General features: G+C 37.1%; 3 protein-coding genes across 8 annotated transcripts in view; 2 read left to right on the top strand and 1 right to left on the bottom strand.

Annotated features, from left to right (window-relative positions):
* Nucleotides 1-6046, bottom strand: part of ptprz1a (protein tyrosine phosphatase receptor type Z1a) — a 52030-nt gene extending 45984 nt beyond the window's left edge. For 2 of the 6 annotated variants that reach the window (XM_043228619.1, XM_043228621.1), the window contains exon 1: nt 5764-6045. In XM_043228619.1, the coding sequence (XP_043084554.1) occupies nt 5764-5827 (64 nt within the window). In that variant the 5' untranslated portion in view covers nt 5828-6045. Of the gene's footprint in view, nt 1-5763 lie in introns of all 6 variants that reach the window. The other 4 variants (XM_043228620.1, XM_043228622.1, XM_043228625.1 and 1 more) reach the window with 4 other exon arrangements.
* An 11788-nt stretch (nt 6047-17834) lies between these two features.
* On the top strand, nt 17835-24785 carry slc15a5 (solute carrier family 15 member 5). The gene is made up of 9 exons (XM_043227219.1): nt 17835-19174; nt 20085-20307; nt 21421-21590; nt 21728-21948; nt 22018-22204; nt 23338-23526; nt 23637-23768; nt 23853-23961; nt 24078-24785. Exons 1-9 carry the CDS (start codon nt 18847-18849, stop codon nt 24220-24222), a joined length of 1704 nt encoding a protein of 567 aa, XP_043083154.1. The 5' UTR covers nt 17835-18846; the 3' UTR covers nt 24223-24785.
* Nucleotides 24786-24830: 45 nt separating this feature from the next.
* tmem17 (transmembrane protein 17) lies at nt 24831-26593 on the top strand. Its single transcript, XM_043227218.1, has 5 exons — nt 24831-25048; nt 25558-25661; nt 25788-25901; nt 25989-26132; nt 26247-26593. The coding sequence occupies exons 1-5, from the start codon at nt 24934-24936 to the stop codon at nt 26343-26345; spliced, it is 576 nt and encodes a 191-aa protein (XP_043083153.1). The 5' UTR covers nt 24831-24933; the 3' UTR covers nt 26346-26593.
* The last annotated feature ends 51 nt before the right edge of the window (nt 26594-26644 follow it).

Here is a 26644-nt window from a genome sequence, read left to right as displayed (position 1 = left end):
AGCTTTTGCCCTGGTCTTTGTTTCATTTGAGTCCAATCTGAGGGAGATCAGCAAACCACCCACAGCTCATCCACCAGCTGTCTCCTTCTTACCCAGATGTGGATCTGTGTCAATTGCTTGCAGAAGAGAAGACCTTCAGTGTTTATGTGATCAGAAGAGTCTGTTTATATGACCAAAACTACCATCAAAGTCAACGTGTCCATTCAGGCATCAACAGCATATAGATTGTCTTGTGATTGGTTCAGATTGCAATTACCCTTTGAAAGCTGACCCTTTCATCAGAGTCGACAGACTCGTGGGCAGCTCTCCGAGCATAGTTGTGCTTTGGGAACTCAAGTTCAAGTCTTGATGAAGTAAAAATCTTTTTTGCCAGACCTTTATTGTATTTTATGACAAGTCAGTTCACGCAACAGCCATATTCATAACTCCCCAAGCAGCAATTTCATATCCAGTACAGACAGATAGATAGATAGATAGATAGATAGATAGATAGATAGATAGATAGATAGATAGTCACAATTTCCAATACTCCAGAGTGCTTTCATCCTTGTCAGAAGATCCTGTGCAAGGTATAGAGTAACGCATGCCTCTCAGGACAGTATACAATACGAACTTTTGTAGTCCTATACATACTATCAATTATTAATCCTTGACCTGCTGCCATTCTATACAAACAGAATTGAAAGTGCTTCAGGAACACAAGTGATTTAAGCAGAAAACACAAGCTCCTTTGATGGTCCTCTCTTTGGGTGCTCACAGTGACCCCAGACTTTACACTCACATGGTGTCAGAGACCAAGTGACTATATCATAGTGTCCAAACTTTACTTTGATTTGTATTCAGCATCCTCTCCAAGGTCCATTGAATCAGAGCAGAGATCTAGACCACACACCTCTAGCCTGGAAAAGAACAGGAAGGGATCTCAAAGCATCTTAAGCTAGCACTCAACAGACCTGCTCTTGTTTTCTCCAATGGCAGACGGGAGCAGCTCTTTCAGTAGCATGACAGCAAACCCTAGTCTGCTGTCATTAATTAAGTGGCAAGTCAGGGATACTGACCCAACCGGCAGAGAGCCATTGGGGCCCCAGCAGAGCCTGTCAATCTACACGCACTGAGATGAAGATGCTGAGATTCCCAAGGGACACCGAGCGAGAGAAATCGACTTTCAATGGACTTAGAGATAAAGGAAAATTTGAAGAGATAAAATGGCATATGAAAGACTGGAAATTGAATTTGAGGTTTTAAGTGGTTTTTGTTTTGTTCTGGTGTTCTGGAGGGAATTATAATGATAATAAATAAATTTGACGATTTAAACTCTGATGCATTACAAAAATCCTAACATTTGAATTAGGGATGAAGTGAAAATAAAAATGTGGCGATGTGCAATAGCCATTGTTACTTTAACAATCACAATAAATACATATTCCATTTTATATCTATTAATAATGTTGCGTTTTCTCATAAAACTTTTATGTTTCTCCAAAAAAAACATGAATCTGCTTGCAAAACTTATGCACTATCCTGAAAAAGTTTTCCGGTTGCTTGTAAAATATTTGTGATGGTACGAAATTGCAAATTTTTTGCAAACAAACACTAAAGGTTCGTGAGCAAATGCAAAGTTTCTCAAGAAAATGCAATACTTTTGCAAAAGAAGGTCAAAAAATAACATTTCTAATACCTATCTAATACATATTCTAATTTTAAAAAAGCTAACTACATATGGAAATGTGGATGGTTTGGATCAGAAAAAAATATTAATATAAACGTTTTTGCTATTTAAACTATAAAAATCTAAATAGGTCTGAATTTAATGGATTAGATTCTTAGAGAATTTGAAGCATCTTTCAAAAAGTATTCGGCATTCTACATAAGAAAGCAAGAGTTTGTGTAAAGTAACTTTTTTTGTGGGGGTTGCGTGAACAAATACATCCAGCACTGCTCTTATAGGTGTTTGCAAAAAAAAAAAACACACAAGAGGAAAGCATCTGACACTCTCAGTTCAAGTTCACCCCTCTCTCTCAGACACACAAAAGTACCCCGACTCGCTCATCCATCCTTTGTGACATGGGAGCACCACCACTGGGACAAATCAGGGGCCCTCCTGAATGTCACACTCACATGCCACATACAATAAGACCCCCCCTTTCCAGTCCAGACACCCTACGTTGTTGCATGTCCACGAGCACCGGCCGCCTCTTGCCAGCCAGGCACAAACAAATCGAGCAGCTGACAGCATAATTCACTAAGCGGGACTGGCCCAAAGCCATGGGCAGGATGGTGCAGAGATTTGGCTCACCACTGAAGCCCCCCTCGCCACCATCCCATCCACCGCCCCGGTCCATTCAGGCTCGGCCCCTCCACTGTCTTGGGAAGGAGAGAAAAGACAGGACTCGGAGGCTCAGTGCGTCCCCTCCGCATGCCTGAGTGAATGTGCTTGAGCCTAATACCGAATAATCTGTTCATCAAATGCCCCCGCTGCCGTCCAGGGGAAATCTGCTCCTGTTTTCACAAGCAGATTCGGACAGAGGGTCTGGATGCCAAGCTACCCCAAGTGCCCCCACCAAAGAGCAAAAAAGAAAGAAAAACACAGACAAAAAAGTGCTGGTCACCAACAGATGCTTAAACACTAAGCAAACACAAAGATTACATCGGTTAAAGAAATATCCATAACAATAGCATGACTGCAGGTGTGATGTGATATATAATTCTATCAAGAAGTTAATAGTGAAAAATCTACAATTCAGAATAAAATATAGTTATTTTACTAGTTAGTTTTTGTTCAAATAAGGAAAACAATGAAGCTGATGAATGAATCATTGTTTTTAACAAATTGGTAAAAGTTCTAAATTCAGATTTGAATTAAATTTTCACAAAATTTTATTCAAAAAGTTTTGTATAATTTTTTGTTTTTGAATCAATTAGCTGAATGAATACTTTAAATAATAAATAATAAATAAATAAATCAATGAATAATCAGTGAATAAATCAATTCACTTGTTTCATTCCTGAAGGATTCACTGGATGAGTGAATGATTCAGCGACTCACACATTAAGAGAGCCACTTTTTTAATTCCTGAATGAATCAGCGTCTTTTTAATGAATCAGTTAAGTGAATAATTGACTCATAAATCGAGTCTCTTGTTTTTTCATAAATGATTCCTTATTTTTCGAACAAACCAGTTGAGTAAATCATTTTGTGGCTCACTAAAAATCTTGTGTTTTCAGAATAAATCATTTTATTTGAACAAACCACCTGAGTGAATGGATCAGTGATTTACTCAAAAAATGCCGCCAACAACTGGTGCGATGATAAACACAAAGATAACCTGCTAAAAAATGGCCGAATATCCTAATGCACAAACTAATAATCAGCCAGAATGGTGTGAAAACAGAAGAGCGAAACAACTTTCCTTTCCTGCTGACATCACTGAGGCCAAACAGGCCATTGGATAATGCAGTCAAACAGCTATTTATTTACCAAACTTGCACTTGGTCTGTAACGCCCACTTTTCACAATCTAATCAAATCCTGATGTTAAGTTCTTGCCCCCATTAGCTAACTCCGGAAGAGACCTGTATTTTAACGTTAAAAAATAGCATACTTCACCTTTGCCTAAAACGGTAGTTCTGCTTGGACACACAGCTAATTGGAGCATGTAGAGACACACACTGCCACACGTCCCTCACAGGTGGACACACATGAGGCATGTGGCAGGGGAGGGGCCACGTGAACCCCGAACTGACAGCTTTACAGTCCGCAACTACCATCTGTCACAAACCCAAGACCCGACAAACAACACAGGGACTTTCTCAGTGGAAAAACAGAGCAGTGCCAAAAAAGTGTAGAAGGGAAAAAAAACTTGTTAGCTATAGTACAACACTTGGGAAGACAGATGGTGAGAGAGAGAGATTTCATTCACTAGCTCGCGTCCTAAAGATTCAGCCCTTGCTTTTGTGCCACACATTTCATCACTGCATCATTTAGAACACCAAACTGAAAAGAAGAAAAGTAGTAAGGGACGAAGGAGCAGCTAAGTGCTTTTTTTTAGCAGGTACCGACTTACTATCTCGGTTCACTAGCTGACTTACAAAAGGGCTTTTCCAAGTCCTAAGTAAAATGGCTTTGGCCAGCTCTTAGGGGCTTTGTCTCAGACAGCATCCAAAAGATTAATCCAGGCATATCAGTCGCTCCTTAGCACTTCGCAACAGATAGCGGGCAAAATAATGAGCCTAGGATTGAAGTCTGGGTTTGTATAAGCATTTGTCACTTTCTACTGAACTGGGCTCGGGGACAATTTGAACAATGGTGGCATATGTTAACTTTGAGCCAAGTTACGCTTTTTTTCACATTGGGTACTCGCACTGTATAACAAACTAAAAAAAAAAGCAATAGCAACATTTTTTTGTTACAGGCTTTTATCTACTTTCTTTTGTGTGTGTGTGTTTAACAGTTTGGACCAACATGTCATTTTAAAGGTATAAGGCAGATATACCTTAGAAGTGAACTTTTGTGCTCTTATTGGTTTTAGACTATACTGACACCTATTGGTCTGGAGGAATTAGGTTTGTATTGATTTAGTTTATCTGTTTGTCTTTTATTTATTATTTCTCTCCTTATGATAGACATTCTTGGATTCAATCTCAACAATTTCACCTGTTCCTGGTGCTAGCAGTTATTAGTGATTATTAGAAGCAGTAACTCAGCAAATTGCATTACACTGATAATGTGATCTTTTTTTGTGTGTGATGAACATCTCAACATGACAGCACCCATAAAGGGGAACCCACACCATGTAGAATAAAACAGCTTTTTCTTGAAAACTGAACCATTGCTTTCAGCCAATGTGACTAAATGTCATTTATTTATGTGCAAAACCTTAAAGTGCACCAACATGTCTTTGTACAGTGCACTACATATAAACATATTTTACATTGTAGAATATAAGGCCCTCCCTTATAAGCCTACAAAATGACTTAATTGATTTTAAGGGTTTAACATCTTTCTCAGTTTCTCAAACCCTATAGTTATGATGAACCGGAATGACCTTAGCCACACAAATCTTTCCAAGTGTAGAAAAAAATAAATAAACAATCTGCCAATATGACAATGAAACTTAAACAGACTGCAATTTTGTTTTTAATGTTAATTTTATTTATTTATTTTTCCTATGCAACTTCCATTTACTTGAATATTTAAATCATCATATTATTGCACTGTTATTCCTTTTTAATGTTATTGATTTTCGAGAAACTTGATTTTGTTCATCATCAGTAATTACATTTAAAGAGACGGTGTTGTGAAAAATATAAAACAATTAAACTATACAGTTTCCAATCCGAATGGGTTGAAATATTTTACAGTGCAGAAAAATCCATTAATTTAACTGATGATTATGAATTTAAAGGCTTTGAATAACTACAAAGCATATGTTCTAGTAGACTCTCCGTTTAAAAAATGGTTCATGCTCTTGTTCAGTATTGAATACAACATGCATAGAAGACGGACATAAATGAATAAGCCTATTTGAATTGCCAAGATATGACTCATTGTGAAAGAACGACTTGAAATGTCGGGCATACATCTCGTTTAGGTTTAAAGTTTGAACCCCAAGTTCAATATAAACGCGCTTGGTGTATAAACTAACATCCAGCACTTTACGCATCTATACAGCATTGCTACATACACTACACTCATCTATAAGCCCGATAATGAAGGATTCATTATAAATAGATAAAGTAAAGTCGAGATTCCTGCTTCACATACCTGTATTACTGAAGAGTGCGATCTGCGCAAGAAAGAGTGCGCATCTCGTCGCAAGCGCTTCCATTATTCTCTGAATGCGAAGAAATGTTGCCGTTAAGAGTAAACAAGGTGAAGACAATCGAGACGACAGAGGAACACCTCTCCCGAAGAGCCACAGGGTATCACATTGGTTGGGTAACGGGAGGAGATTCCCCCTTCAGTGGTGAGATCCACTCCGCTCTCCGCTGCATGGACGAGCGCGCGTCCGGATGAAGCGCATCGCTTCGCGCACCGTGAGCTCGGCTGGAAGTGCGCGCGCCGCCCACAGACCACCACACACAAAAAAGTTTGGTAACACTCGGCGGAGACTGCACACATAACGCATCTTAAATGCACAATATACCAATAGAAAGGAAATAAGTCTAATCACGGGCTATATTGCACTGTAACCATGTGGATGTTAAAAATGGCAGCACTTAATTAGCCTATATATATATATATATATATATATATATATATATATATATATATATATATATATATATATATATATATATATATATATATATTTCATAATTAGCCTGTCGTTAATCTAATGAGAAAGTCTTGCTATATTATAATACACACTGCAATACATTATATTATTTTCAAAGATAATTGTTACCACTGTTTCTTACCAAAACAGGATAATCGTAACAAGATACAATGAAAATGTCTGCCTCAACTGAATATCAATAAAGTAACGCAATAAATAAAATTTTACAGTTGAATAACTTACATCTCAGGTAAGATTTTGCCTGTTAGTATATATATATATATATATATATATATATATATATATATATATATATATATATATATATATATATATATATATATATATATATATATATTGATTAAATTTGATTCTCTATTGATTACATTTGTTCCGAATTAAAGTTTGGAAGCTTTAAGTCCTGGAGCGGAACGGAGAGACAGAGGGTTTGCCTCCCCGCTTAAAGCGTTCCGCTCCGGCTCCACTCCGGGTTTTCCCCTCCGCTCCCGGACTTTTAAAAAACTGCACTTCCACTCCGCGATCCTCACATCTTGAAAGCAGTGGAAACTGACAAGTGGGCTACGGGGACTGATAGGCTGATCTTAAATTAAATATGACTCATTTTTTAGTTCAGTTGCCAATATATCATTAAAATATATTTTTATAAGGGCAAGTGTAGCTAGTATGGGCTAGTGATAAATTAGGCTGTGGTATATGTTATCAAACCGCACTGTTTTAAATATTTAGTTTACTAATATGAAACTTAGTGGTCTTTGCACACTGAGTCCGAAATTTCCGTCTGAAATTTTTGCAAGTTAAAAAATAAACACTTCCTCCCAAACTTCCAAATTCAGTCTAGGTTTGTTTTTCTGCGTTTTTCCATAGCATGCATTTTTACAGGAAAGAATGACGACTCGGTTTTGGACTCGGTTTGAATACTAGTAAGGGCATAGAAAATACATTGAGCCTATAGGCTAACACCGGATTTTATATCCCCATAAAACATGGAAACCAAATGTGTCTGTTGTAGGCTACTTTAAATAACTAGCCTTCATGCGTTAATATGATTAAATAAAAACCACAAAAGGTGTTCTCCAAAATCCATGCCAATATCAGTGACCTCTTAACTTGGGGGAATGAGTATTTGTTGACTAAAAGAGTAGCTAATGCATCCTCAGTGACCCTGAAAACAAGATGTTATATGCATATCTGCACCCTTTTATGCACACGCACCCCCCGGGATGCACACATTCTTGTCTTGGTTTGAAAACAGCCCTCAAAGAAATACACTCGCTCGGCATTTAAAATACATTCTTATACAAGGAGATTACGAGAAATGTGATTATCAGAATCCAAAAGGTCTGGTAAATATTTGTATTTAAGCAAGAGAGGTGTGACAGCTTGAATGAGATATATTACCTACTCCTTAGGAATCAGAATCACGTGTACGAACAGGGTCAGTTCAGAACATCTGATTCAAAAGCAGAGAGTGAATCACGATGGTGAATCAGTATTATATGGAAGCCACTTTCCAGCATGGAAAACACAATTCTAAGAATAATAATTGCGAGATATAATCTCAGAAATACCGGGATAAAAAAAAGTCAGCAAGATGAATCCTGAGAAGTACACTTGCAAGAAAATTCTCAAATTCCGCCTTTATATCATGCTATCCTCAAATTTAGCTTTTCAGCCGGCCAAACGCTCTTCAGAAGCTGGTTATCTCTGAAGGCTGTTGAGGAAACTTGGCTGAAATGAATAAGAAGCACAACAAGCTCAGACTGTTTAAACAGACACTGATCAAACAAACCAAGATCAGCATCAGACAAAAAAACAGTGGAGAAAGCTTAGATAATGTAACTTTCTGGTGCATCTTCGATGACGGCATAGTATATGGAACGGGAAGTGCTTTTATTTCCAATATTGCCTTTTGGTGACTTACTTTCAAGGTGTGACGTATGTGTCTTACAGTTCAACTTGATACAAAAATTGGGTCCCAAAACTAGTAATATACTACCCATGTTAAGCATGCAGAGACCATGCGAATACATTAACATAATTTACCAAGGATTATCTTTAATTTATGCAGAGACTGTTCTTCAGTTGTAAAACTGCATGTTTCAAGGGGGCCCGCTAAAAACTGCATTTACATCCATGGAGGAGCATTGTTTTGTATGGGTGCTTATTTCTGTGTGTTTTATAAAACTCATAATCTCCTCCAGTAAAAAAGACAAAATGATAATAATAATAATGGTGTATAAGAAATACCACCCAAAATCGTTTGTAAAGTAACTTAATTAGTGGCTAGATGTTTTTCCAGCTGAATCTTTTAAAACATGTCTTGCTTTTTTAGCTCTGTAGCAGGCTTCAAATTTGAAATGAGATAATTTTGTTAGTAGAACTGTAATATTTCTCAGTTTAAACTCTCGGTTTGTTATTGTATATATGTTCTTTTGTATTCAAATTTTAAAAAAACTACATTTCCACAATTTGTGGTGATGTTGTCCTTAAATGACCTTTTAGTTAACAATGATTCTAACTTGTGTACTCTTAAAATAGGTTTTAGTTTTTTATAGTTGAAAAGACAAATGTAAAAATACAAATACATACTTAATTTGAGCTGACACTATTAATAGTTTTCTTCAGAAATATATAAAACCACGTGATAGAGAATTTGCATTTGCATGCAGCACAAATAAAGATTGTTGGTATTCAGTTTGCATGAATTGAGAATGAAAATATTTTCTGCTGTACAAGGTGTCCAGTAAATTGCTGTTGGGCAAATAAGCCTAAACATGCCTTAATGATCACAAGAAAACAGGATTCCACATTCCCGAAAGTTTAGTGCTCCATAGTGAAGACTGAAAACATCTCTGAAAGCTAACAGATCATTCAAAGCGGTGAATTATTGCCTTTGCACTTTTCTGAATTGCTATCCCATATTTGTGACTATACCTCTCACATTTGTGCTTTTGTATCTCACAGTGGTGACTTACTATCTTACAGTTGCAATTTCATATCTCGCATTTGTGACTTAATATCACAATTAAGACTTTATGGCCTGGCTTAGCTTAAACCAGGATTAGGCCAGTAATTAGCCATTTTTATAAACATGCCTTAGAAAAAAAGCATTACTGGTGTGCATCTTAAGAAAAAACAAAGGTACTGTTTTAAGATCGGTCAGTTTTATTCAGTTGAGACAGCTCGGATGAGACAGCTTGAAACTTTTTATCCAAAAATTGTGACTTTATATCTCACAACTGCAACTTTATAGCTCTCAATTGCAACTTCATATTCAACATTAGCAACATTGTGTTTCACAATTGTGACTATACCTCATATATGCGACTTCATATTTAACATTTGTGACTTTATATCCTATATTGGCTAATTTGTACTTCACAATTGTGACTTTATATCTCACAATTAGGACTATATCTCACAGCTGCAACTATACCTCACAATTGTGACAATATTTGTGATTTCATATCTTACAATTGTAACTTTAAATCCTATATTAACTCATTTATACGTCACAATTGTGATTTCATATCTTACATTTCATAGCTCACAATTGAGGCTTAATATCTCCTGATTAAGACTATATCTCACAAATGCAATTTTATACTTCATAGTAGCGACTTCATAACTCACATTTGCTGCTTTAGAAGTCCCAATTGCGATTTAGCCCGGTTCTGATTTAAAAAATCTTGTTAATTACTTACAAAGCCCTGAATGGTTTAGCTCCTCAATACTTAAGCGAGCACTTATCACATTATAGTCCTGCATGTCTGCTGCCATCTCAAAACTATGGCCATTTGATAACACATAGTATTTCAAAATCGACTGCGAGCGGCAGATCCTTTTCCTATTAAACACCCAAACTCTGAAACAATCTCCCTAACACTGTTCGGGAGGCAGACACACGCCGTCAGTTTAAATCTAGATTAAAGACACATCTCTTTAACCTGGTTTACACATAGCACACTAATACGCTTCTATTATTCAAATCCTTAAAGGATTGTTAGGTTGCATGAATTATATTAGCTGGAACCAGGAACACTGTAAAATATTAGTCTGTTTCTTTCTTATTCTGTTTCTCAGTTTGTATCCAGATAAGATGGTGGATCAGCACCAAGAAATTAACTTCACTGGAGACCAAAACACCTAGATGTGTCCTTTGAACAGATCACCGGATCCAGACACACACACACACACACATACATACACACACACAAACACAATAAGTTCTGGTTACTCCCAAGATTTTTTTTTCTCCATTCTGTCACGTATAGGCTATTGGTTCCTTACCGCTGTCGCCTCTGGCTTGCTTCGTTGATTTGATTACACAAACCATCTTGGCATTTAACAAAAAATTAAGTGTTTAATCCTGTCATTATACATTATTATCACTCTGTTCTCCTATTTGATATTCTTCGGTACTTTGACACAATCTGTATTATATATAAATAAATACAAGTGCTACACTAAACAGCAAGCAGCACAAATGATGTGTTGATCTGCCTTTTTTACTCTCACGGCACCTACTAGAGTCAGTCCGCATGTTAATGGGGCAACTTGAGCAATGGCAAGTTAGATATGAAGGGCAACAGTGTTTTGTCTCTGCGCCAAAAAGTTTGAATGCTGGGAAAGTTGCTGATTAGGAAGCTCTGTATAGGGGGTTGTACCGAGCTCTTCAAAGGCCACAATGCCTGATATGTTTTGGATGCATTTGTTAAGCTTTCCACCACCACAGACCGCGCTTTCCCCTCACACCACCATTGCCGTCTCCAACAATAATTTGGAAATTGCTTGGGTGCTAATCCAGTACCCATGCTTTCAGAGTTTTTGATGCAGCATCAGCATTGGAAATCCCGGAGAGCCATTGTCAGTTTGCAGACCCATGGTTACCATTCACACTTTATGAAGATTAACTGTCATTGTGCGGACCAGAATGCAACAAGGCCAGTGTGTACAAGTGTGAGTCGCATTTCCCAAACCCATTTTCTCCAGGTCCAGAGTTGTGTCCACTGCAGCGTGGAGCTCTCTACATACCAGCAGCAGAACAAAACGCTCCTTCACAGGCTCGAACAGAGGCTTTAAATCAAAGTGCTTCCAAATGACATCAGGTTCCTGGAGCCCTGTGAGAGAAAAGAGGAGAGGGAGCAGTGAGTGCCTTTCATCTGAGCTTCAGTGGCGCAGCCAAACCCAGACTCACGTCTCAGCCTCCCGATGGGGGACAGACGACACTTACACACTCACACACAAACTTCGCATCTTAGCAAGATGGGGACGAAAGAAAAGCGAAGCGAGATGCAGACACTTTGACTCCAGGCCTACCTCGCTTTTATCTGTCTCTCTCTATCACTGCTGTCTTTATGTTGCTCGCCCGCTCTTTATTTTCACTGCTTTTACTGATGCTTACAACAGAAAAATACATAACATTACAATTACGTAGCATATAGTATATATGGTTTGTTAAACCATTAAATAATTTAAACCAGACATTTTCAGCTACATTTGTATTTTAATTCATTCAAACAGCAAATAAAAATATCAGATTTTGTAAGAATAAAGCTTTTTATGCTTCGTTCACATTTAATTTATATTTGAATATAGCTTCCTACTGCACTGCAGACAATAATACATTTTGAATTTGTAAGTGCTGTGAAACAATTTGTGATAAATTATCAAAATAAAAGTTTTTGTGTACATAATATGTGTATGTACTGTGTATTTTTATATAAATAAGCACACATGTTTATATATTAAATACAATAATATATTTATATATTATATATAATGTGAAATGTAAATGTAAATGTTTTTAAAATATATACTGTTTGTGTGTGTGTCTTTATATAAATATACACATAATAAATATACAATACACACACATATTCAACAAAATCGTTTATTTTAAATGCAATTAACCGCTGCCCAGCACCAAAAGAATATCAAAATGATAGAACAGAATAATACAAATAATAGAATAATAATAGAAAAATAGAATATAAAAATAATAACATTTTAAAAAATTTACAAACATTTTAAAACAATAACTAATAATTGTTTTGGTATGTTTATCAATGGATCAAAACATTCAATTAAATTTTTTTTATGTAACAAACTATTCACTCTAAAATTGTTATAGTTAATAAGCTTTTTTCATATCGCATTTAAAATAAACGTCAAATAATCAAAAACTACAATTAAAGTAAAATCTACTTTTTCTTTCTTTTTTTTCAAATGATTCATTAATAAACCCTGAGTAAAACAGACTGCATGATAACAGAAATGTACCTTTTAATATTAAGAACACCATCATCATTTCATGTCTTTTCAAGTTTATTCAGATGTAAAAAGAGCTGTTGACCACATAAGTGACTTTGGAAAATGCACCAGTTGATTCAGGCCTGAGAGGCAGGATATATCGAGATTAATCAGCCAATCACAGTGCAGTGAGTTCCTCTCAAATGAGCTGGTGTCACTTGGTTGTTGTATGGTTAGTTATGTTGTCTTCACATTTCGAAAAAATTACACCTATAAAAAAAATTTTGAGAAGAGCTCTTATTTAAAATAAAACTGTGCATAAACTGGTCTGTTCAGTCACACTGATTGGCTAAGTATTGTTACAGCGGCGCAAGACGACAGCTGAATGAACAGGAAAAAGCACTAGCCATCCATAAAAAGCCTACAAAGGCATTTGAATGAGAAAACAAGCCTGTTGTGCAGCAATGAGAAAGTTTACATCTACAGCTCTTACAGATGTGACACGCCGTGAGCGTTTAAGTCCTTCAATTAAACGCACTTAGCAGCTCAAATGAGATGTTGACTCTGTTCTTATATCACAACAGAGCCACCAGGCAGGCGAGGCGGTGAGCGGTGCGACCCTGACAAACAGCAAACAAAGTATTCAAAGCGCTAATTGTTTTCCTCTCATATGTAAGCTGTCTTCAATTAAAGGAAAATGTGGCGAGTGGAGTAGACCTTATAAAGAAAAGGAACTCAAGCGGTGCTCGAGGGTTTCCTAGCAACAGGAGAACGGTGAGGTAAAGGCCAGTTGTTGCGTTCCTTTTGATTCAGCACTGGAGGAAAGAAACCGACGAATCAGGAGAGTTTCACATTTGGAACAACACTCCCAACTGAAGTGCTTCGGGATATTCAATCCGTGTCCAGAAACTACGCAAAAGGCTGGAGAGTGCGCAACAAAGGACCTCAAAAGTACAACTCGGGCACAAACGTATGCATATCCAATACAATGAAAACAGCATTTGTAATTATGCCCCAGCCTCCCCATCCCTAATTTCTTAATCTTCAAAGCTGCCCAGCGGTATTGTTTTGCCTGGGTATGGCTGTTTCCGACGCTATTCACCCCATTCAGCTCCCTGAGGCCGAGCAGAAGCATCTGCAGACAACGGCTCTGAGCTCCCTCTTTCTCAGGGTGTCCAGCTGCACAATGGATTTCTTCAGCTAGAGCACAAAAGAGGCTTGCGCGTGAAAAAAAAAGGTTCAAATTCAATGGCATTCCTCTTCACAATCAGCCCGGCATATGCACTAACTAACTCACACTCACTCGCTCAGGGATGGGTGAAGTTTTATTGTTAGTTAGACCCCTAGTCAGAAACAAAAGCCATGGAAGTGAAATATGTTGTGGATGAGGGATGTCGCTAAACTAAACACAACTGCATTGTACGTAGCAACATCAAAAAAAACTTGAGCCACTAGATAGACAAAAGCATTGGGACACCTGACCATTACTCGAATAAGGATTTAATGGCATTGCATTCTAAACACTCCCTCTGTTTGCAGCTATAAAAGCTTCCGGTCTTCTGGGAAGGCTTTCCACAAGATTTTGGTGGGAATTTCTGTCCATTCATTTTTGCAGAGCATTTGTGAGGTCAAGTTGGACGAGAAAGACTGGATGGCAATCTCCATTTAATCTCATCCCAAAGGTATTGGCTGGAGTTAATGGCAAGGCCCGTGAAGGTCAGTCATGTTCTTCCACACCACACTCATCTAAACATGTCTTTTTTTGGACCTTGCTTTGTGCACTGGGGCACAGTCGTGCTGTAACAGGAAAGGGTCTTCCCAAAACTGTTCCCACAGAGTTGGAAGCATAGCATTGGCCCGGAACGTCTTGGAATGCTGAACCATTAAGATTGTCCAACCCCTGAAAAACCAACACGTTCTCACTCCCAACTCATCACACTGACACTTAGTAGCTTGGTTCTATTTAGCGTCACTTTTCACTTTGCCGGGGTCCACCATGGTTTTAAGTTATTTTGTCAAAAATAGAAATAATTTTATATATAACATACATCATAAAATCCATCATAAATTGACACCCCAACATATATGCAATAATGGCAATATTGTTATATATACAGTATATATAAAATTGAATCACGATGATACAATTCCCAGTGGCTTTTGCATCGCCATATTGACACCAGATGTTACTTATTTAAAGCAATGGATGACCTATATATATATATATATATATATATATATATATATATATATATATATATACACACACATACACACTGAAATGAAAAACACAATCCAGACATGTAACAAGAAGCGACACTAAAAGAGGAACACAATTCTAAAGCAAACCTGGTTATCTTGTCATGTGAGCTCTGATGTTTATCACAGTTTTGTACAGGTATCAGAACCACTGTCTCAGGTTGTGGCCTTTTGTTTTGTATCTTTAGGTTCAACCAGGATTAAATGTATCATTATCGTTTTCAGTCCAGAACCACAGAACCAAGTAAAATGAATTGAAAACCCAACCTAAAAATAACAGATATTTATTTGGAAATCAGACTAAACGTATTACTATCCTAACGCTAATAGGGGTCGTGTGCAATTGCGCGAAGAGTATTTAATACTTCATTCCATTCGCGTCGGCAGAAAACCTATTTTTAAAAATATTTGTTTAGTTCTGGTATTAGCATATCAATCTGCTTATCTGCTTAGGTCTAGATATTATTTAAATTTCCCTTTATTGTATTACCACGTACAAAGTTTATCGAAAAAAAGGAACACATCTCTTCAACAAACTCGAGGAATCGTTAATGTCTAGTGTTAATTTTTTCTGGACATTGCAGAATGATTGATTGAGATTGATTATTAAAACTTTACGGATATTGTTACAGCTTGTTTTTGTTGCGAACAACCAAAGTATGCCGATTACAGTTACATTTGTGATTTAGAAGCTATTGGTACGATATATACATTACCCAGCGAGTGCTGCACATGTTAAACAGACTTCCCTCACCCTTCTCCTTCCCCAAGAGGGTGCATTAGCTCTCCTATCACATCGTCTGTCTGGGCCCAGGGAGCTCTATTGTCACCCCATACAACAGCCCCTTTGGCACCCCATCCGCTTAACACCCTAAGGCTCCTCGGTCTCAATGACCGGGCTTCCAGTAGGCAAAAAAGGGCCTGGGCGTACGTCACCTAGCGAACCGCCTAATCTTCTTGCCCCGTGCATTTGCACCAGCCATTCTGTGGCCCGAATCAAAAGCCACCTCGCTAATTAGAGCCCTCCATCCTTTTACTGTTATTCCACCATAGAGGAGTGATCTCTGTCTCCGTATGTATAGAAAGCAAAGGCAATAAAATGCATGCTGTCTCGAGGATGCTTTGGAAAGCTGTTCTTTAGTTTAAGCCGCAGAGGCTATTTACAAGCAGGAAAGCGCTCCAGAGCACGCATGAAAACGAATGCAGGGAATTTACGCATTTCATTTAAAACGGTGTTGTTGTGTGACTTCTGGCACTGAAGTGATTCGAAATGGTTGGCCTGCAATCTAAGTCAGACTCAAACAAGCGACTTATTAGCATTTGACACTTTTTTTGTCATATGTATTATGACCCACAGAGGCCAAAACTTGTATCTTGGCCCTAAAGATAGCTTTTGTAAATATAAACTGCAAAAATTTTTTTTTTTTTTTACAAATGTTGTCTATTTTGTTTTGTTTTCCAGTCCAAATATCTAAATATTCTTAATGCAAGATACATTTACTTGATAAGCAAAATCACAGGATTTTAAGGTATTTTTCCTGAAAAATTAAGTGAAAATTAAGTTTCTTGTTTTACAGAAAAAAAATATTAACACTTTTTTAGTTTTTGCATTTTTTTTATGTTGTTTTTTTATTGAATCAAAAACACTACAAATAAACCGCAGTATTTAAAAAATCAAAAATAACTGTTTCTGTTGTAATACATTTTAAAATATAATTTAATCCGGTGTTCAAAACTGAATTACTTCAGTCTTCAGTGTCACTTGATCCTTCAGAAATCATTCTAATATGCTGATCTGCTGCTTAGGAAACATTTCTTATTATTATTATCATTATTAAAAATGTCTTTGCTTCTTTATCTTACAAATGCATTTAAATCAAGCTACTTTAAATAAAAAGAAACTATAATAATGAGATATACAAGTAATTTTCCTCCTCCCAGACATATTCAGCCAAGCCTGCATCAATAAAGTAATGAAATTCAAATTTCAAAGAGTCTCTAAACATTTTTCTTTACAGAACAGTACATGCACTGCCTTGCCAATTTAAATAGTGCCCTCTAGAGGAATAATTACCGCATTACAAAATGCAGCTCAGAGATGAGTTATTTCAATAAATAATAAATAAATACAAATATTAATATGATAACAATGTCTATGAACAAAAATGAGTACAGAAGTTTCATCTTGTTTAAGTTTAATGTATAATGCCAATCCCAAAACTCCAACCCCAAAAAGCCATGGCAACTGTGGCCTCATTCAGCGATGCACCACACAGGGTCTGTATTCTCTCTGCTTTCTCTTTTCAGCACAGCTCTGCTAGCTCTGAGCTCCATTCACGCCCAGTCAGCGCCACCAGTGTGCTCTTTTCTCCACTCATATAATTGGTGAGCTCAGGCAGAAATATTCAAGACCAGCACACCGTAGCCATCCAGAACAGAGAGTATGTGATGCTGTATGGCCACACGCCAAAGACCAATACATTTAAAGACACCTTCCACAGAAGTTCACCTTCATCACTGACCACATAACTAAAACAGAAATGATCAAACTGATCGAGCAATCGAATGATTTTACATCAACCGGGAGAAAATAAATATGTTATAAATAAATAAAAAATATTTTACATCCATTAAATTCTAATTAAATGCACATTTATATTTTATGTTTTTAAAGTAAATAAAAGGCCAACTAAATATTATTACTTTTATTATTTTCTTCTTTGATAATCGAATCAATTCGACATAACACTAGAAGAGATAAATAGAATATCTATATATCTATTTGTTTTTCAAATTAACCAATTTTAGTTTCTTTTTAATTCAAATAACCAATTTAACATCAACCTGAGAGCAATAACTAAATAGATAAAAATTTGTGTATATTATTTTCTTTTTAAATTTAATTTAAATTAACCAAAATATCAATATAATATTTATTATTAATTTTCTGTTTTATTCAAACCATGCATATTCAACATGAAGCTATGGAAAAACGTAAATAAACCAATAAATATTTTTATTATGCAATATATTTGTTGTTTTCTCTTATGATGAAGTTGAACATTGAAATTACTTTTTCTTTTCTTTTTTTTTAAGAAGTTAACCAGTTTAATCAGCATGAAGCAGTTGATACATTTAATATCTATTAACAACAATTATAATAATAATAATAATAATACATCCCTTTTTTATCTCAAAAGACAAACATCAAGATGGGCCTGACTGGGATTTCACATGTCACGTGCTGACTAATTTGGCACTGCCTCTTGGCCACCTTTCACAGTGGGGTGTTATATACCAGCGGCACCTTGTGTCCTTAAAAATTTAATTATCTATAATTTGCTAGCACCACGTTGATACATGCTTGTGAAATGGATTTGAGAGACGTATCATTAGGTCCGTCAACTTCACACCATTTAAATAAATAATAAACAAGCATTAAAAAAGTACAGGGTCCAGGGGCAACTGGTCCTAATATTAAAGGGATAGTGCACCCAAAAACCTGTCATTAATTACTCACTCTCATGTCATTCCAAAGACCTTTGTTCATCTTCAGAACACAAAAGCTCTTGGACTACAAAAATATCTTGTGAGCCTAGACAATATATTAGATGAACATTTCAATGTTTTCAAAACCTAATCCAATTCAACTTGCTTTTCTCCACAAGGAAAGCACGGCGCTATCTTTGGCGGTTCTCGGGAAACATTCATTATAATAAAAGTATGTCTCACATCTCTGAAACCACTTTCACCATCAGCGGCTCTGCACGCCGCCGCCACGTCATCCATCTTAATGAGATTCGAAGACTGGCGAAGTTCAATACGTTGGTGAGGAGAAGCATTGAGTAAACATTATCCAGAAACCTCAGTCAGGAGATTAAACGTGACCCGCTGGTGTGCTGGCTAAAGCTCTGTTGTTAGGCATCCACAAGATTTCACATGTTAGTGAGGAATAGCCAGTCCAGGTCTCTAGTAATGGAGATGGAGCTCCAGCGCTGTCTGAACATCACTTCCACAGGAAGATCTCCAGAAGCAGCATGCCGCCCGTAGATGCTTTCGATACACACAATGGCCACCTCCCTCATGGGACGGTCAGCAAGCCTCGCAAGGCACGTAAGAAGCTGCAGGTGATTGTTTGTGTACTCTTTGTGGAGCTTTTTGAGAGGTTCACCTTCTTTGGGATTGTTTGCAATATGATCCTTTTCTGCACCATCAAGCTGGGATACAGCAGTTACCAAGCAGCCATGGTGAACACGTGCTTTGTAGGAGCCAGCGTACTTACGCCGGTTCTTGTGGGATGGTTTGCTGAGACATGTTTGGGAAGGACAACCGTTCTTTGTTTTTGTGCGCTACTTCATATCTTCGGTTAGTGGTCGCCACTTTAATGAATCCTTGATAGACTTGGTATATCTATGTGCGAATAACAATTATAACATTTTAGTGCTATGTATCTACGAACAACGTTGTTGTACATGTATTGCATATCTGTATGTGTGCATATATGAAAAGTTTAGTTTCAAAAACAAATTTAGAGAATTCTCAAAAATCATTTTTCATTGTGCATTACAATTATTTTCAATCAAACTAGGTTAAATAATTAAACCAAAACAGTTAACACAATAAAACAGTTATCTGTTTTTGCAAATCAACATAGATATATTTGTATTTTTTTAGTATATATTTATATATATTTGTTTACATGTAATTTATTCATCTAATGCTAAAGCTAGTCTTCATATGAGCCTTCAGATATCATTTTAATATCTAAAATGAATCTGTGGTCATTTTTTCAGGAGTCTGACTAGAATTTAAAAAAATAAATTTGAAATAGAAACATTTTGTAATATTATAAATGTTACTTGTATCTTGATCAGTTTAATGTATTCTTGCTGAATAAAAAATTATAAAAAAGTATTTAAAAATATCTTAATTAAAATAAGTGTAACATGTAAACAAAAATTATAATTCCTATAATTCCATTTTGTATTAATAAATTAAAATTTGCTTACGTTTACATTTGAAATATATTGTTTTTTATTAAAGATTATATAGTACCTAAACGTTCTGTAATCACAAAACTACTCATAGTTAATTATTAACAAAAACTGCTACTGGACCTCGGAGTAAAAGGTGAATGACAAACTTAGCTCAGTTTTATGCTGGTCCAGACTGGTTTAAGCAATTTGCTGGTCTTTTCAGCAGGGGATGTAAAGTTGCCGTGAAGTGTTGATAAAAACTAGACAACTGACTTCCTGTTCCTGGTCTATTTTTATAGGAACCGCCTTGCTTCCTGTGGTCGCATTCCCTTTTGAGGATTTCTATATAAACACACATAATATTGTGCATCGACTTGAGCCTCACGAGCAACACGTACTATTCTACACAGGGCTTGTTGCTGTGGCTCTTGGCATCGGCGGCATCCGTGCCATCCTCTGTCCAATGGCAGCCTATCACCTTCAAAGCTGTGATCAACGCAAGCTCCTGTCCTTCTTCAACTGGTAAGAAGCTAATTAATATTAATAAGGTCATTATTATATAATCAGAATAAAGATTTTTCTCTGCATGTCAATACTGCATTTCGTTGCACTGGTAGAAAATGCAGCTGTCTTGTATTTATACTGACACTTTGTTGTGCGGATGTAAAAAGCAAAAGATGACAGTTTACATTGTAGAAATGTGCTATTCGCCATGATTCATTCATTTTGAAAAGTGTCTAAAAACAGGTTTACTGAGATATGTGGCCCATTCGCGTATTTGTTGGATCATAAAAAAACCTGCCAGATACTACTACTACGTGGGTCAGTGGAATTAAAATAACGCAAGGTCTAGAGATGTGTTTTTAAAAGCTGAACTTCTTTGTTTTGCAGTGTTTACATTGAAATACAATAGAAAAGACCTCAGTGGAATTAAAGAAAATGTGTTCTGAGCGAACTAAAAGCTACTAGCAAACAGAGATGACAGAGTGTTGAATAAAAATACAAAAAAACTTGCATATGGGCCAACATATTGAAAAGTATGTTACCATCACCACCAGAAATACTTAAATGTCTCATCATTAAGGCTAATATAAAAGCTCATTGCAACTGGTTTCTGGGGGCAACACGTAATCATTGTGACCCATTTAGCAATTGTGTAAGTTAGGTCAAAATAACAATACAGTGAAATAATTCACTAACTACGATCATCCAGCCCTCCATTAATCATTAAGTTTCATAATGCCTTTAGCTTACTCATAGAGATCCGTTCTTATTGCGTGGGAAGTTTGTGTATGAAACGTAACAATTAAACTGTGTTTGTGAAATAGACTACTACATTGTTGCTATAGTAATATTAATATAGTGGTAGTAGTGTTATAGTAATATTAATGCCTGAAAGCCTGTGCATTTGCTAACTTTTTTAAAATAAACTATTATATCTCATAATTAAAATCTACTTTCATGTTCTGAGTGAGAAGGCGAGATAGCTGCAGGGGACCCGATCCATGTAAAGCTTATAGCTTTTCAGCTGTTATAACTAAAGAGCTATTTTTAAATGAGGAGTAAATTAATGAATGCATATTTAAAATGCTTTGTACAATAGGTCCAAACGCTGCAGCTGTTTACAATCCACAGGTTTTACTGGCTGGTCAACCTGAACTCAACAGTCGTTTTTTTGGGGATTGCCTACATTCAGCAGTCAGTTGCCAAAAACCTGTGTTTTCTCATCCCTTTCACCTCTGTTCTCCTCACTCTCATCGCCATTCACATGGTGCGCAACAAGCTCACGTTCCGTCCAAAAAAAGGTGACAATGTCATAACATATACATACAAATGCACAGAAATACATATCTCTCGTCTAAAATTTCACTGAGAAATTCTCTTAAAAATAACGACCAGTAGTTATGATAACATCTCTGAATTTTCGTCTTTGGACTAACAGGCAGTTCCTTGCTAACTACGCTGGGAGTGTTCCTCAATTCTCTCAAAATGTGCTGCCTCCATTATCGCCATTTAAGCGGAGATGTTGGCAGCTGGTTAGACCGTGCCAAGGAAAACAACGGGGGTTGTTACAGTGAGACCAGTGTGGAAAACGTCAAGATCCTAGTCAAACTTTTCCCTCTCTTTGGACTTCAGCTTTTATATCGAGCTTGCATTACCCAGGTGAGTCTGCTTAGCTAAATCTATACTTTTCTTCAGCAATCAGCTTCTGTAATAGCTTTCTTTTAACAGATCCCGTCAGGCTATTATCTGCAGACGATGCATTCCAACTTAAAGCTCAACGGCTTTCTCCTGCCCGTAGCGGTGATGAAGGTCATCAGTATACTGCCGGTGTTGATCTTAGCACCAGTGCTGGAGTTTCTCAACACATGCTACCAGTCTCCAAAGAAAATACTGCCCTCACCAGCCACATGCATAAGTAAGCATCCAAAATACAATTAAATTCTTGTGCCTTCATATGCAAATGTCCCACTTCTGCTGGTTGAAAATCTCTTCACTTCCCGACAGCAATCACTAAGTGACCTAAATGTATTTATATTTTGTGGAAAGTATAGGATCATAAAATGTTCGTAAAATCATTCTCTTTCAAAGGGCTACTATAGACCGAAGATTGCATTATTATTATTAAGAGGTGAGAGGGTCTGTATTACTTACTATTGGAGAAAGCGTAAACGGTCAAGTTGGATCACGAGTGCCTTGATAACCAATCACATTACAGACTTGACATAAGTCAGCTGTGTGCTACATTCAATAGCCATTTACAGTACCATAGGAAAGAATAAGAAGTGCTGTAAACTGAATCCCACATGTCACAAGTCTCTGCTGTGCTGTAATGTTTTCTTACTGGTGAATGAGACATGAGATAATCTGGCAGCGTTGCATTCCACCAACACCATCTCTCATCATGTCATGTGCTTTGAAGGAGGTGTGGCTTTGGAGAGTGATTTGCACCTTTATACTGACATTGAAAGGGTTAATTCACCCCAAAATGAAAATTATGTAATTTTTTCATCCTCAGAACACAAATTGAGATATTTTTGATGAAAGAGGAAAGATATCTGACCCTTTATAGACAGCAACACAACTGAAATGTGACGCTTCGAGAATACTTTTTTTTGCGCACGTAAAACAAAAATAACAAAACAAAAATTCTTCCACCATGTTACAGAGTATCACAGAGCAAACGTGCGCCTTCATCTAGGAGCACACAACACTGATTGCGTCAAATACGTTATGAAGAAATCTCCGAAATGGCGGAGGACGTAACTCGAGGGAGAAGAATGGTTGAATAAATGAAGACTTTTTTATTTTCTTTGGGCAGAAACATTCTCGTAGCAAAATGACATGATGACACATGAACTGGTTTACCGATGTATTTACTACATTTCTGGACCTGGATCATTTCAGTTGTGTTAAATGTCTGTTTATAAAGGGTCATCTGAAATATCTATAATTTGTGTCTTACGGGTTTGAAAAGACATGAGGAGTAATGAATAACATAATTTTTATTTTGTGGTGAACTAACCCTTTAATTTTTATATTTCCCTACAGCTATGGGTCATGCCTGCGCAGCTCTCTCGGCACTACTGGCAGGGATCTCCGAAATCCACAGGAAGGATTATGCGCAAGTAGAGCAGACGTTATCGGGAAAGGTCCTGCATGTGTCCTCTATGACCTGTTTCCAGCTTACGCCCCAGTACATTTTACTGGGAGTAGCAGAGGCCTTTGTGACACCAGCATGTGTGTATTCTCAATTCAACCTAATAAAACATGATTTCCGTGATGCTGAAATGCTCATTAGGCCACATCCAGATGTTTTGTTTCTGCATCTCTCCTGTTCCTCTGATCAGGCTCTCTCATATCCTTCTGTCTGACTCCCAGCAACCTTAGAGGCGTCTCCTTGCACTTCCTAACCCTCTCATACGGAGGTGGCTGCTTTCTAGGGGCTTTCCTCATTCACGTTCTTTATTTCGTGTCGGGAGGTAAAAATATTTCACTCTTGAAAGTGTTGAAGTTGTAGTTGCGGTGCAATAGAACATGAACTCGATATTGTTTTATGATTGAAGGAAACTTCTATCCTAATAACCTCAGCAGTGGCAACATGGAGAGGTTCTTCTTTACTCTGGCCACGTTAATGGCTATAAACACACTGGTGTTTTGGAGAATATCGCAAAGGTACGGTACAAGCTTTGAATATGAAGTTCACGGATGTGTTTACAGACGATTCTTCATGTTTTTGAATATGAAGTTCACAGATGTGTTTACGGATGAATCTTCGTGTTTTTGGGCAGGTACTCGGATCTGAGCGTGGAGCTGAGTAGCGGGGCAGGAAACAGTCACCTGTACGAGAAACTCCTGCAGTACAAGACCTGCCTCCGTTTTTATGACACACTGGATCGCACAGACACCCTGACGTCCATGGAAACTGTCTTGTGAATTCGTATAAACCACGTAATGCTGGCGTTACACAAGAGACTTTAAACAGACTGATTTCCAACTAGAGCAATAGCTGTAAATAACGCTATTTAAATTTATTTAAAAAATGTACATTATCGTCTTATGACTGAGGCTGAGTAAAATGTATGATGCTGCTGATGTGATAAACTTTATAACTGCGTTTCTTGAACGTTGTGGGGAAATATTTATAATATGAAAAATCCAACATCTGTCAGTAGATGTAATATTTCAGATAAAAAATATTATCCCAACCCACGCAAAAAAAAAAGGGTTTTACAACAGTTGTTTGTTGGGGTGATACTTTTGGTTGGTCTTTGTTACCTGAAAGCTTATTGTGTGACCTTTTACCTCACAATTCTGGCTTTTTCCTCAGAAAAATGGTAGGATAAAGCTCTGAATTCAGAAATACGAAAGACAACCATCATTTTATTAATTGCAAAATAGATAATATTATATATTGTACTTGAATGCGGCATTCAAAAGCGCATCCCGTGCATTCCTTCTTCATCTTACGCGCCAGAAAACGTGTGTGTGTGTGTGTGTGTGTGTGTGAGAGAGAGAGAGAGAGAGAGAGAGAGAGAGAGAGAGAGAGAGAGAGAGAGAGAGAGAGAGAGAGAAAACACACCCGTCACAACTGGATGAGATGAGATCCGCCTTCGTTGCTACGGACTCGCGTCTGTTCCTCTCGACATGGACCTGCCTGAACCCCTTCGGCGACGGCTTGGAGATTTCTCCAGAACCGTGTTTGTGGACCAAAGCCGAACGCAACCCTCTGCTGAGGAGCGCGCCGACTTTCTGAACCAGAGTAAGTGCGCCCGAGCTGGCGAAACGGTGACTTCGTGCTAGCTTCTGGGCTAATTCATCTGGTTAGCCGAGTTTGTGTGTCACGTAACGTGTAGCCTCTGTTTGCTAGTAAACATCACATGTTTCTTACCTGATTTCCAGACACACTAATGCTTTATATCACTGTTGAACGGGCTGGGTTCCGTTCTTTTTCTGTGCTCCAGACTGAACTGACTCGTGCCTACTGTTACCTAAACGGCAGCGAATCAAGTCGTTGTTTTGAGTCGGATCTTGTAATGTTCACAAAACCGATCTGAATTAATTCAGTAATCGGTCGTTTTGTGTCAAAAAATGACAACCTAAAAAAAGTTTTTAAATAATGAGTAGCAATTCATAAAAACTTTCATTTTTTCAGCCAAAAAATGTAAATAACAGACACAAAGATGACATAAAAAAAAGAACTGTTCGAAAGAATCGATTCGAAAAAAAATGAGTCGAACTTCCCATCACTATATGTTCTCTGTTCACCAGATAAGGATGTAGTATCGAGTCTCCCGCTTCAGATGTCACTTTACTTTAACATGTGGTTCTTTCCTTTCTGGTGGATCAGTGAGGTCGTGATGCTACAACTAAAGGTGAGTCTCCTCTACCATATATTTTTAAACCATTTAGTCTGGAATCGCTGACTATTATTGTTTAATCACATTAATGTTCTGCGATATTAATGCTAATAATAAACGATTATGCTTTTTTTCATTTAGTACCCAGCCCTTGTAGATTACTACAAGTTCATCCTGAGCACAATTCTTATTTTAATGACCCTGATTGAGGCCATCAGACTCTACCTGGGCAATGTTGGAAATCTGCAAGAAAAGGTAAACCTTATTTACCTACGCTACAGTATATAATGTGTTTGTTTCCCTTTAATCGTATCATCATCTCATTTTTTTTTTTTTACATAGGTTCCAGAATTGGCTGGATTTTGGCTTTTGACTCTTCTGCTCCAGTTCCCCCTGATTCTGTTCCAGCTCTTCAATGAGGCTATTCTCATTCAACCTCTGGAGAGAGGAGTTCATATAATACTGGCTTTATTTGTTTTTGCAGAGGTATGGATCTATGTATATGTCTGTATACATAAATACGACATAAAATATTACAAATGTTTTAAAGGAGTTTAATTTAATGCTGAAAGACTGAATGTTGTTTTGGGTTTTTTTTAGGCTCTTTTTGGATTTGTTGCCTTGCGTGCAATGGTCCGACACACTGAAAGTCGCTTCCATTTGAGGCAATTCGATGGGATTCAGCAATTACGGACGTGATGAGACCTGCACTGATGGACTGTTTAAAAAAAAAAAAAAAAACTAAAAAGATTTATTTGAAAAACAAAAAACACAATGACTCTATTATGAGTGGCAAACACTAAAAGGACACATTAATCGTTGAGTTGAACTTTTGTTGCCTTATTTTATATAAACAAATCTTGCCTTGTATTATAAAGTTTGTATGTAAAATAATAATAGACATTCAAAAATAAATAAAAACCTGAATAAAAATAAATTAAACACTCCATTGTTGTAAATCTCTAAATATTATTTATTGATTTTGATTTTAACAAAAT

This window comes from Puntigrus tetrazona, chromosome 25 (assembly GCF_018831695.1).
Source record: "Puntigrus tetrazona isolate hp1 chromosome 25, ASM1883169v1, whole genome shotgun sequence".
NCBI classification, from domain to species: Eukaryota; Metazoa; Chordata; class Actinopteri; order Cypriniformes; family Cyprinidae; genus Puntigrus; species Puntigrus tetrazona.
The sequence above is the reverse complement of the archived record's forward strand: the minus strand, read 5'-3'. Positions and strand labels throughout refer to the sequence as shown.